The sequence below is a fragment of the Tympanuchus pallidicinctus genome, unplaced genomic scaffold (assembly GCF_026119805.1).
Source record: "Tympanuchus pallidicinctus isolate F22 unplaced genomic scaffold, pur_lepc_1.0 scaffold16, whole genome shotgun sequence".
Classification (NCBI taxonomy): Eukaryota; Metazoa; Chordata; class Aves; order Galliformes; family Phasianidae; genus Tympanuchus; species Tympanuchus pallidicinctus.
In genome coordinates this window covers 28,576,703-28,590,343 of record NW_026294679.1, presented here as the reverse complement: position 1 = coordinate 28,590,343, position 13,641 = coordinate 28,576,703, and the positions used below count along the sequence as shown (strand labels likewise).

At 36.0% G+C, this 13,641-nt stretch overlaps 1 protein-coding gene across 3 annotated transcripts in view; it reads left to right on the top strand.

Annotated features, from left to right (window-relative positions):
- GRID1 (glutamate ionotropic receptor delta type subunit 1) overlaps positions 1 to 13,641 on the top strand; it is a 511,185-nt gene that overhangs the window by 406,987 nt on the left and 90,557 nt on the right. For all 3 annotated transcript variants that reach the window (XM_052677974.1, XM_052677976.1, XM_052677975.1), the window contains exons 7-8: positions 8,147 to 8,308; positions 10,054 to 10,173. In XM_052677974.1, the coding sequence (XP_052533934.1) occupies positions 8,147 to 8,308; positions 10,054 to 10,173 (282 nt within the window). The remainder of the gene's footprint in view (positions 1 to 8,146; positions 8,309 to 10,053; positions 10,174 to 13,641) is intronic.

The window sequence follows — 13,641 nt, the reverse complement described above, 5'->3', positions numbered from 1 at the left end:
TTGCTGTACAGAAGTACATCACTAAATTACCCGTGTTGCCAAAGGCAGCGGTAGCTCCTAGCTCTGTGTCAGACTGCGTGAATCCACCAGAGGCAGTGACTACCTGCCAGCGCTGAGTCGTTGTGTTGCTTTGAAGTAGTTTGATTAACCACAGTTTGAAAATCCCTGGCTCGTTTTCCCTTGGGCAATTTCAAATTAATAATTCTTTGTTGTCAAGGTTACTTACCAGCTATTGTTAGTTAATTATTTATTTAACGACTTTGAAGGCGAATAAGCTAAATTCTGCCAGCCTCTAGCTGTAAGATGTTTAGGAGAGAATTTAGCATTTTTAACAACCTAGTAAAGAAAGAAACATTTACATCCAAGACTATTAACTTAGTTCTGGTTAAATTAACAAAAGTCTTTTTGGAACAATTTTGTTCACGGTGTCTTTTGTACCATATCCTGGAAAGTTGTTTTTCAGTGGGTGATCATGTTGGCATTTTGATAAAGCTTTTAAAGATCAGGCTGTTCTGCAAGCTTATCCAATACCTCACCTATTCTGAAGGCTTTGTGGAAATACAATCTTGCTCCATCAACCCACCTGTCACAGTTTTGCTCATGCCCTTATTTCTTGCACGTATTATCAATTGGGTTTCTTCTTCAGAAGTCTTCGTAAGGTTTTCATCTTGGTCATTCTATTTGAATTCAGAGGTCTATGTTAATCTTTGATTGATTCTTCATATGTGATTTCCCGTCCCTCTTCTACTTTTTATAAATGGTAAGGACTCTTCAGTGCTTGCTGTTTTTCAGAGGCAATGAGTATCCTGTAATTTCGACCATCAGAACTCTCATTATTGCATCTACAGGAGAAAGTATACTGAAGCACTTTAGGATTTATAACAAATCCTGTTCATCTCAGATATGCCCTTTCCATATCTCTCTATGGCACTGCAATGATGTTTACTAGGATTACCACTAATGAAGTTTTTAGATTATTTCAAAGCTAGATTTTTGAAGATCACTCTTTCTTCTTCAAGATTATTCATGGTGCGTTAGGTTAAAAAATCAGAATTTTTTTCTTGTTATGTTTTTGAAGAAACATTTCAGAAATCTGGTTTCCATTCTGGTTACCTTCATCCCTTATTTGCTGTTTACTGTTCATAAGTTCAATTTATGTGAGAATCTGTCTATAGTAAAATATATTAATGGGCACAGGGTATTTGAAATTGTTTAACCAAATATTTAACCAAATTGGACCAAATATATATAGTAGGATTTGAAAATCAAAAAGAAGAAAACTCCAGCAAACTGTGTCACAAAAATAACGAGGCTATTCCTAAAAGGATTAAATATCTTGCCTCTCTACTGAAGAACTATTCCTGGTGTGGTTTGACATATTTGAAGATGCAGAGAAGTGTAGGAGGATATTCCTTGAAACATCTATACTCTTCTTTCCATGTCATTCTTCAAAGACTTGACCGTGAGATATCTTTGGAGGCATCTCTTAGCAGTTGCTCCTTCAGAGCTGCATTTTTAAGAACTGTTGTCTTTTCTAGAATTACTGCATTTTAACTACTGTACCTGGAGATATATTTTGTAAAAGCGTTTGCCTATATTAAGTTAATTCTCCTATCCTGCAGTTTTATCCAGCTAAACAGCTTGACTCTCGTTTGACACATCTGTTAAGTGCCACTGAAAGCAGTGAAAATTGAGCCCTATTAAAACATATACTTTCTGTCATCAAGAATTGATGAGCCACATTTTTATTTTCCTGTCGTTGCGAAACCTTTAATATGGCGTCTCTTTAGCACCTTAGTTTGGACTTTTGGCCAGATAATCAGTCATAGTTGAAATATTTTTCAGAGAACAGAATGAATGAAAAGTACTCTTGAACAGTCTTCACTGCCCACTGTAGGCATAATCTCCCTCTCAAGCTCTGTAGCACATCTAAAAAGGTGCATTTGAAGAAGGGAAAAAAAAAAAAAAAGAAAAAAAGAAAAAAAAGGTGCCCTCTGACCAAGTGCAGTTTTGTGAGAGTCTGGATTTTGAAACCCAAATACAATGTGAAGTCATTTTTTTCCTTTGCTTAGACTAGCTCTTTTGGCCTCTGGAGTTCTCTATTTGCATAATTAAATCTTCATTGAGTTGTTGTTCAGTGTTTTACCAGAGAGTGGATGACAATGGCAGGAAGCAAGTGTTAGAACCTCAGTTTTTCATTTTTATTGCCTCTAAAACATAATATGCAGCCATACTTGCTTATGTGTGATAGAAAGTAGAATTATGATCTTATACTCTCTTTTGCAATTTACTGTTACCGTTTGTCCTCCGGTGTGACTGTGTGCTCAGTTTTTTTTTATCAAACATCTTCTGCTAAAGTTTCCTCAGACTGTGAGCGTTGGCTGTCCCAAATTCTTGAGATGTCAGCTGAAGGCACTGGCATTGCTCACTATACAGGTTTTGAGCTGTGCAGTGTAATCTAGGCCCTGTATAATTGTCAACGTTGTTAGAAAACATATTGAGTAGGAAAATACACATAATTATGATAAATGCTTGCAAAAACTAGCTGAAGGACAGAAAGCATGCTGAGAAGAGAAGCTGTAGGTAGGGAAATGAGTGTTGTGAGATGTGTAAACCAGTATGAAGGAAATAATAAAGGAGATAAAAATTGTTCATCAGTTTAAAGAAAAAGATTCTGATAGTGCAGACTTCCAAATACATCTTTAGAAGCCCCATTTTTAAAACACTTAAAATTAAACTGGACAAAACACTAAATGTACTTGTTAAATTCCTTACCTCTAGAGAGCTTACCTAAATAATGAAAGCAAGACACAAATTTTGGCCTGATGTCACATTAAATCCAGCATGACAATAATTTCCTTTATTTTCATCCTGTGGTATGGTTTTCTATTTTGATTTTCTGAAGATTTTATTCAGGCTTTTGTTTGCCTCCATGATAATAAATAGCCCTTTGGAAATTTGAAGCTGATATTTGAGTCTTTAATGAAAGTTTGTTTTCTGATTTTCTCATGAATGCCAGGCAGCTGGCTGTGATTTTATTCTATATGAGCAGTGAAGCATACATTTAAAACATACGCACTCACATGAAGTCTCACAATGGGCTCTGAAAACTAATTTGGGAAAATTAAATGGGTCAAGTTGTTAGTCTCTCCCTCCTAACAGTACCCTTGTAAACACGCTGTTAGAGCATAAGTAAACCATTGATCTTCACTTCACTGGCAAGATGCATCCTGTCATTTGGGACATAAGTGCCTAACTCACAGGATGATTTTGGCAGCCACAGGGTACAGATGCAGAGTTTGGGAATACCTTTTTGAAATAGTTGTATCTGAGTGGCTTCTTCCCAGCTGATCTTCTCAGTAGTCTTGTCTGTCTGGAATTCTGGCACAGCTGGCAGATAAGTTGGGGTCAGTCTTTGTGGCTTGCTATCCTTCCCAGAAAAGCACTTGTCTATTATTAGTGCTTCTGAAGGAGCTAAAAGCTATTTTCATATTCAACTTCAAAAGTAAATTCACTCTGGAAATTCTTATGGAATTCATATAGAAGTCTCTTGAAAATCACATTTAATAATGTAAATACGGAAAGATTTCCATTCTCTTGTTGAAAATTTGCTTTGCTCAACTAGTGCATGGCAGCGTTTTTCTTCATTGTGAAACTAAGGCTTCTAAGAGGATCATAAAGGTTCTTTATCATAATCATAAGTTTTTGACTATGTAGTGGAACAAATCTGAAGTTACTCGTGTACAGTGCAAACTCTTTAATATATCGGTAAAACAGTCACCATCATTTTTACAGCAGATAGGTCAGAAAGCATTTATTCAGCTCTTACAGCTCTCAGCAAGTGAAAGAGGAACTGAAAATTACAGCTTCTTCCTTCAAATAGGATGAAAATTAAACACTTTGTTCTTATCTAGGAAGTTTTGTTATTTGGAGGGGGGGGTCTCTGCAGGCAGATACATGTCCTTCCCCCACTCCTTTAGATCTATAAGTAAGGGAAATAAGTAATGCTGCAGAGCTTGAAAACCCGAAGGAGTCAAGTCTGTTGCCTTATTGTTTCTTCTCTCTGACTTTGCTGCCAATTCTTAATAGCTACTTAAAGACAAATTTTCAAATTTACGGTTCCCTCATGTCTTAAAAAGCACTGGTGGAAACAAGGTATAGTTGATCCCTTGGGTGTCTCACAAATTCCCTGTCACAAGTCATTTTTGTATGCAGAGTTTGATAGCTAGCTGAAAATTGAAGTGTGTGCACTTGCAGGAGCAAGTATTTACAGGCTTTGTCCAATTAATCCTTTTTAATTTTGTGGTATTACTGTTCTGGAGGTTACAACAAACATACGCAGTTGTAAACACCATCCAGTACATATGCAGAGATTTTGTAGAAGGCAGTTTTCTTCTGAAGTAGTTTTCTTCTAATCTGGAAGAGACCAAGAGAGAGAACTTTGTTGCCCTCTGCAGCTCCCTGAGCAGGGAAAAGAGAGGAAGGCGCCAGGCTGTGCTGGTGGGAACAACATAAAGCTGAAGCAGGGGAGGCTCAGATTGAGCATTAGGAAATGTTTCTTTACTTTGAGGGTGATCAAACACTAGAACGGGCTACCTACAGAGGCAGTTGATATCCTAAGCCTGTTCATGTTCAAGAGATGACTGGACAATGCCTTCATTAATTTAACTTTTGATTAGCCCTGGAGCAGTCAAGCAGTTGGACTTGATGGTCTTTGAAGGTCCCTTCCAAATGAACTATTTTATTTTAGAAATACAGTGACTTATGGTGGCCTTAAAAGATATGCAAGTTATCAGTAGCTTGTTGGGAGCGAGGTTATTATGATTATTTTCTTTGATATGTGCTGAAGGCCTGTAGGACTGTTAGGGTATTAAACAGAATATCATAGAAAATAAAGGAAATTATTGTCATGCTGGATTTAATGTGACATCAGGCCAAAATTTGTGTCTTGCTTTCATTACCTCTTTTTCTTCCCAAAAATACCCACTAATGACTTAAAGCAGAAAGTGAACGTGACTTAGAGAAGAAGAGCATATTTGAGCGGTTTTAGAATTTTTATTTTTCTACCTTAGGGAGGATTCAGGAGAAAAGGAGATACAAGTTCCTGGTCTAGAACAAACGATTTGTTTTGTTTTTCTTTTCTTTTCCCTCTGATTTTAGTAGACTGGATATTGCTAGGAAAAAGAAAAAAAACACCAACAAAAAACCCGATGCCTATAGTTTTCAAGGAAGCAACTGTTTAGCTGTGTTAATATGAAACTATTCAGGCATCAGATTAGAACTAGAACCACAACTGCATTCTCCAGCATAAAGCTGGTTCCCATTTGGAGTTAAGCAAAGACATTTATTGTATATTACTGTGAATGTACAGGAGCTGGGTTTTCCTCTACAACAGTGAAGCATCAAAATGACCTTATTTTCTAGGGTACTGAGATAATTTTGGTAGTTCGCTGCTGTTGGAGCTGGATACTCAATGTATGAGTCTATAATTATTTTGTTGGTTAAACAGTACTTTATACTCACTGCTTTGGACAAAATCTGCAATGGAATAAAACTGAAGTGGCAAAATGGCAGTAGATCGGTGTGTACAGCAGGGTGTATGGAGTAGGCTTTCCATATCAAAAAAGTAACTTGCTCTGTCTCCTGAAATGATTGTCTGCCTTGCTACATGACTCCAGATGTGTAACAGAAGGAAGTAAATAGTGTGAAACTTCTCTTCTGCAGACTCTTTCTTTCTGCCACTTAATTTATATCCTTTTTTCTTCCAAAGAAAAATAATGAAACAATTGTGATACAAAATCCATTATGGAACAAGCTAGAACTTTTGTTTAGGCTGGTAAACAGGTGACTGTTTTTTTGCTTTTTTTTTTTTTTTTTTTTTTGTACCTCATGTAGTCTTTGAGTTGTATGCAAGGTTTATGTAGGCTAAGACAGTCAGCATAATTACTCTCAAGCTTTCAGTGCATTATATGTGGAGAACTATGTCATAAGAAGGGAAGGAACGCATTGTACCAAGTCACCTTATGTTACCCTAGAGTTTTCTACTACCAAACCAAGCAAACTGGATTTGTGAATGACGTTGCATTTCTCCAGACCTGAAAAAGTGCCAAAGTAAGACAATACAAAGCATTTCTGCTCTGTGGCTGCTCCACTACAACATGGCAATGAGGTCTCAGTTAAAAATGTAGATGTAAAAACAAACATAATGAGGAGTGGAGAGGATCTGTATCTTGTAGTATGTAAGAAATTTCATAATTTCATTTTTCTTTCGCAGTTTGTACATGTAGACTGTACTGCTTAGCAGTTCTTAAATTTTACTTTATTTTTTGCGGAGACTAGAAGAGGAAAAGTGTTGTTGAATAATAAGGATTTGCATGGTTGCTTTAATTGAAAGCTGTTTGGAAAATATCTGCTGAACAAAGCAAATGCAGTTGAGCAGAAGAGACTTAACAAAAACAAAACTTAGTTGCTAGGAATTTGGGAATCTTATTAACTCTTTAAGTTCATACTTTCCTTAAAAAGAGGAAGTGTGGAAAGTAGCTGCTTTGGAAACTCTTCTAAAAGGAAAAGGGTAAGAAGATAAAGTTAATTCTGGAAGGAAAAGAAAAGAAAGATTACACTAAAAATGACAACACCAAATGGGAGACATCTCAGAGATAGTATTTATTAGGGTTTGAATTAAGATCCTTGCTTGTGTTTAGTCACTTAAATATGGGAGTTTCCTTAGTATTTAGTGTTTTGCTATCTTCCTATTTTAACTGAGTAATTTTTGTTTACATATGTTTTTACATATTTGTTTAGAAATTTACATATTTGTTTACATATATATTTTTGCATTTTTTGATCAGATTAACATACACCAGAAAACTTTTCAAAATGACTAGGCTTTCAATTTATGTTGAACAACAGGTTATGGAATATGGAACATTTTATTTCTTGACCTTAAGATCTTAAGGTATTAGAAGTTTGTTGTAGACAGTGTTGCAACAGCATTATATGTTTAAGCTTTACAGATGAGTGACATTTCGTAGGAATTATGTCATTGCATTAAATTCCACATGTAGCCTTTTACTGATCTCTAGGCACCACCTTCTGTGGTGGGTTACAGAAATCCGAGTGATAAATGAGTCACCATGTCTAAAGCCCTCAGCTCAGTGAATGTTCTTTTAGTGTAATAAATAATTAAATAATGGATCTGGCACCTCATGCTAACTGCTCATTTGAGTTTAATAAAGAGTAAATAAGACTCCTGAATCTGTGCGTAGGTTTGAAGAGGAATTAAGATGAATGAAGAGAGTATCTAATTATTTTTTTTCAAATTACTTCTAGGTAACTGCCACTGTTAAAGTTTTACCACTAATTTTACCACTTGAAGTAGATACTTGCCACATGTCACCATTGATTTTGTATCAGAGGCTATGTCTTGGTTTGGAAAAAAACTTTGAAAAAGCAAAATCTGAATGCCACTAGCGTGCAGTTCTTATTAGAGCCTTTGTCATCAATTACTGCTGTTATCTCTCATAAGGAGGACAAGAAGGCTGACATAAATATCTCCCAAGAAAGTAGAACAATGACCAGTCTCATTTTTATTTGGTGGAGAGAGATGATGAGACCAAAATAATATGGCCATTTCTTCTCCCTGTGTGCTGAGTAGATACATTATATTGTATTTTGCTCTGCTAGAAATTACCAAGATTACTCAAATGAACAAGACTAAGAGCTTAATTCTGTTCCATCTTTTTCTTCTTGCTGAAATGACTGACAGGGTAGCAGTCCTTGACTTTTACTGATAGACAGCTGTACTCTTTCTGTAGCTTGACTTTATATTTGGGTTACGATCTTTTATACCTTTACTGTGGTACTGTAGGTAATGTGCCGGTAAGGCAATGCATCAGAATCCATTGGCTAGAAAAGGACTATTACTAAGCTGGAAGGAAGAAGGTGGGAGCAAACACTGGTGTTTGTCTGAATTTCCTTAGCTGTTGAACATCTCAAATGTGCTTAGCTTTTGGTTTTTACATATCATCTTTTTTTGTTGTTTGCTTCTGTTCTTTTTTTTTTTTTTTAATTTGTTTTCTTGTTTTTACAGTTTCTTTGGAAAGAAGCATAAATAAACAAAGAGGCTCATTGTTATTATTGTTTGCAGGTTTCCAACCTGTACCTGTATGACAGTGTGCTCATGCTAGCCAATGCTTTCCACAGAAAACTGGAGGACAGGAAATGGCACAGCATGGCAAGTCTGAATTGCATGAGGAAATCCACCAAGCCTTGGAATGGAGGACGATCCATGCTTGAGACTATTAAGAAGGTGAGAATAGACAAACCACAATTGTCTGCAAGATTGAGTTGTTTCAGTTCTCCTTAGCTTTTGAAGAGGCTTTTGACCTCTGTTTAACTTTTATTAGAAGTAAGTGATTTACGACTACAATGAATGATCTGCTGTTAATAAAGCAAATGATTTACTGCAAACAAATTACACACACTGCAGCATTACTCCAGTGATATGTGTTCTGTGTCTGTTGCTATGATAGCTACCTCTTCTGGAGGTCATGTGATTAGAAGTAGTCCAATAGATGTGTTCATTTGTTGTAATCCTTTTGTCAAGAAATCTTAAGGAGCTCGAGGGGCCAATCAACAAGGTTTAAGTTTCAGGTTCCAATTACTGCTGCTCAACTAGCTGCATAAGTTAGTTGAGCATTGTTAAATATCTTTTTTGTGGTGTAGCCCAGAGCTAATGCAGTGTGATTTAGTTGTTTAAACTGTCCTGCAGTATGTTGAATTAATCAAATATGAACAGTACTGTGATTTTACAGATCCATGATAACCTCTTATACAAAAGATATTTGATCACAAATACTAGTTGAAAAAGTACTCATACTTTAACAGTGTTAGCATGTATTTGTAAAAGCAACCTGTTTATATAAAGCAGTGGTTGCTCTGAAAGTAATGCCTCCTGCTTGTTTCCATAGAAATTACAACAGATACAAAGCGCAATAACACTATTTGATAGAGCAAATTCTCAGCTATAAAATGGTCTTTCTCAACGTAGTCACCATCATTAGCTATGCATTTTTTTGCTAGTGAGGAACAGAAGCCTGCATACCATGCTTGAAGAAATCTGCACCAGCAGAGGTGACCCGCTGTTGCCACTGCTAGAATGTACCACCACCCACTACATCTCTCTGTTCACATCCACTGCTTGGTCTCCTTAAAATTCAGCAAGTATCAATGAGTGTCAATGGGCGTCATTTTTTCCACATGGAAGAGTTCATTTTCACCTCTTTGCTTCATATGCATTTCCATGTCATCCGCTGTTCTTTCAGACTGCTCCTCTGCTGCCCTCTGTCGCATGCCAGCAAAATGTAATGGAAGTTTGGCGGGAAAGTTCAGCCCCCTCTGCCATGCCACGTCCAGGCACCTCTGACATCATGGGCCCACATAATAAAATAGCTGGCATTACTTTCAAAGTAGCCCATGTATATTGACAAAATGTTTTTGCTCTAGTGCTGTGTAATGCTCTGTCATTCTTAAGAAATGTGATATTTTATTACTAAATTAACTTGGAATTTAGTTTCATCTCAATTTGCATTTGCTGGAAATGCAAAACAAATTTAGTCATACTTTTACAGGGAGGTTTTAAAATTTCTTCAAATTTCATCTGTTCTTTACACTTCTCCTGTAAGCACAGCAAGTATTACATTTTCTTCTGGACTTGGAATTCATACCTTTGAATTCAACTCCAGCACTCAACTGACTGCTTTCAGTTACACTGAAAGGACGGTTGTCTCGTGTTCCACCACAGTCCTGCTTTCTAGGGTCTATTTCTGTGAAGATAAAGATCTGATGACTTCCTAATACAATTTACAGTGGATATGTTAGTGTTGGAACCATTTCCTCAAAAACGTATTTGAACTGTTGAAGAACATGTAATCACTACATTTAAGTTTGCTGTAAACATTTTCAGAATGGATTTCTCTTTATCTTTTATAAAAAATGAGTGTTTGTAAAGGCAAATTTGTTCTATTGTAAAATTTTTGAAAATTGTCTCCTTAGGGCCATATAACTGGGCTTACTGGTGTTATGGAGTTCAGAGAAGATGGCGCCAACCCCTATGTTCAATTTGAAATACTGGGCACTAGCTACAGTGAAACATTTGGCAAAGATGTCCGGAGGGTAAAGATAAGCTTTTCTCTTTCGTTTTCCTCTAAATAATATAAATTCTGTTATACAGGATAAATTATTTTCTGAGACTGAGTTACCACTATACCACAGAAGAAATTTACCATAAAAGAAATATTTTCAAATTTCTCACATGCTTAAGTGTTGGAAGTTAACTTTATTATAGTAGGGAAGAGTCCTGCAAGTTGTTTTCACATATATAGTGATGATACAGTACCATAACAGCACTTTGAACATAATAGTTAAGACTACAATTCATATGTTTTATTTTTAATTAATATACCATTGGTATAACTGACACTTATTTGACTAAGGAAGCTAACTGTAATTATAAATTATCTGAACATAGAAAGGTGTAAGGTATAACTGCCTTAAGAATATGAGATAAGTAAAGTAGAAACTTCTAGAGAGGATAATTTGAGAAACAGCTGATGTTGTACAAAGTAAAGGATAAGCTATCGGTGGTAGCTAGTGGAACAAGGACCAACTAGGATTAGATGATAGAATGGTTCCATATGGTCACTAACAAAAAGTGTCATGAACTGAAGAGGCTACCAAGAACTTGTTTATGCAGAGGGAAAAAAAATAATTTAAACTCTGAATTGAACAGTTAGGTTTTGATTGGAACACAATCTATAAACTGTCCCTATACTGGTCACCTGGTTTAAAGGCTTGTACTACATATTGTCAATTGTCCCTGTGTTGAGCAGACTTGAAAAGGGCAAATTCCATACAGAATTAATGTTTATGGTATTTTCTTCATTTCACCTTTCATCTATGTGTTTTATTTTGATGCACCTGAATTATACCAGCTTAAATGAAAGAAAAAAAAAGTAAAGAACGTGTGTTTACGTTATCGTCTTAAATAGCTCAACCCGAGATTCAGAGTCTACTTTGGCATGATTATTCTGGACATGCAGCCAAAAGCTGCATATCTGTTGGGATTTCCAAAGAAGGAAAAAAAAAAAAAACCAAACATTTAAACTGCTAATATAATTGAAAACCATCCGTTGCCAGAAAATGTCTCAGAAGACTTCAAATTGGCTATGTACCCTCCTGTATTGTCATGACCAGAAAAGGCTATTCTTCAGTCCACTGTACTTAATTTCTAGAAGTTTTTTACTGCAGATGGGTCTGAGTCCTAGCTGAATGATGAAAAATTAAGATTGTTTTAGAAATAGTGTTGCTGTTTCTAATAAACCAGAATTGGCATAGGAGGTCTAGGAAGAAATTCAGCTTTATAAGCAGTACATACATGAGTTTATGGATGAGTACATAAAACTAGAATCCAATTGTGTTTGAGATTATATGGGAGTATTCTGCTGTGTTTCTCTAACTGCCACTATGGAAAAATTAGTCTCCTGTCAGTGCCTTGTTATCCTCAGCAGACATCTGATGTTTGGGGCATGGGTCAACTTGTTCAGTTCCATTTTGATATACGTTTCCCAAATGACTTTGTATAAATCACATAATCATTTTGAAAATGAAATCAAAGCACAGCAAAATTGGCATAATTATCATGCAGAATGTTTGAGGCCTCAAATGAAAACTGGGATGTGTTAGTACACATTATTACTTTTTTTTAAATGTGCGTTTCATGAACATATAGAAGGTCCAACTTCAATATGTGGAGCACAGTGACCATGATGGGGTGTAATCCAGATGTGTGGGGTAATATAGCAGTAAAAAGAGACCTCAAGGCAAAGAAATGTAAAAAAAAATAAAAAAGACTAAGTTGGAAGATAACTAAAATGACTGATCAATAATACTGATCAATTTGATACCTAATTTGCTAATTAGATGATTAATATAGAAAAGCTTTACTCTTTGGATGTCAAATGCAGAACATATTCTCAGAAATGAAAGGGAGTATAATCCTAAATGGGTAGAAAAGAGAGAGAGCAAGAAAGGGGCAGGGACTGAGAGCAAAAATTTGGCAATTTGCAAGAACACATGTCCAGCAGTATATAGAAGAACTTTGAGTAGAAGATATTTGTCAGAGCAAAACTACCATGGAACTAGTAGTATTCAATTATTTTGACAGCCTGACTTTTCATTATTGCAGCAAAAATATGTTATATCTCAGAAGTATTTTTAAAAGCTTCAAAAGTCGTTCTTGTCTTTATATTATTTGAGTGAGAGATCAATTCTGATTTATTGTCAGTTGTTTCCATATCAGCCTTTCTGTGGATTTAGCTGTGGAGGGACACTTCTTCATGAAAATACAGATTCTTTTCTGCATGGTTTTCCTTATCTCTACATGGAAATTTTCTGTACCTGTTCATTCCTGTCTTTATCCTAAAAAAGCCTTTATACTTAGGATCTGTGACAGTGTGGAGCAAAGGCGTACTCAGTGTTGAGGCTTAGAATGAATCCAGTCAAAAGCTAAGGTACCATAAGACTCAACATTCATTAGAGAGTCTCTCAGTAGTCATTTCCTTTAGAAGAGTCCTAGGAGCATGTTGATGAGGATAACCCAAATCCCGTGGGAATTTAAAGGACTTTTTTGCAAAGGCAGGTTGATTGTCAGCAGTTTCCCTGAGATCTCTTCTTTTTGCAACCATGATTGTTCTTCATTCCTCACAGGTGTGATTGAATTATGAGTGCAAGTAAATATATGTATTTCCTGTCTCAGTATATATTTTCCTTTCTTCCAGAGCTGTAGCATTGTATTTCTGTGGCAAAGGCTGATCATGACTTCCATTTACTTTTTGTGTATTCTCTTTTAGATTGTTTAGGCAGACGTTAATGGAAGGAAAGCTTCAGAAAAAGCTCTAGTATCTTTGGTTTCAATACAAAAGAATGGGAGCAATCCCTTAAATCTACTACCTTGCTTTTCAAAAGGTTGGGGTGATTGCCTTCTATTCACTGTGTGCATATGGAGTTTGAGAAAGCATGGCATATTCATGCTTAGAAAAAGAGAGCTGCATGTGTTGACCAGTCAGAACATATGAAGGTTGGAGATTAAGATTGTCAAAGAAACTGAAAAGATTTAAGTACCTACTACTTGATGATTGTTGTATGATTTATGTTCCTAGTCTATGTAAACACCTGCAAAGTAGCAACCCAAGCATTTGTATACTAAAAAAAAGGCCTAAAAATCTAGGAGATACAGAGACTGTAAAAAGTATAAAACGTAATGGAATAACACAATCAAGTGAAAAGATTAAGTATGGAATTTTAATATGCCACACTAATATTTTAAATTCAATGATACTGGAGTGAAATAATCAGTTAATGGAAAACAAGCGTAACTTGGAGGAGAGGAATAAAAGAAAGAAGTGGTGTAAACTGTTCAGGTGAAGCCTGTGGATCAGTTGCATTAGCCTGTTAAGTTCAAAGCCCTTTGAGATTTTAATTGGCAGCTGATAGACACTTCATTTTCATTTCACTTCTCATGTCTGCTCCCCATGTTAGACTGTATGCATCAAGTCCAGCATCAGCCCTTATTCCTATAATTGC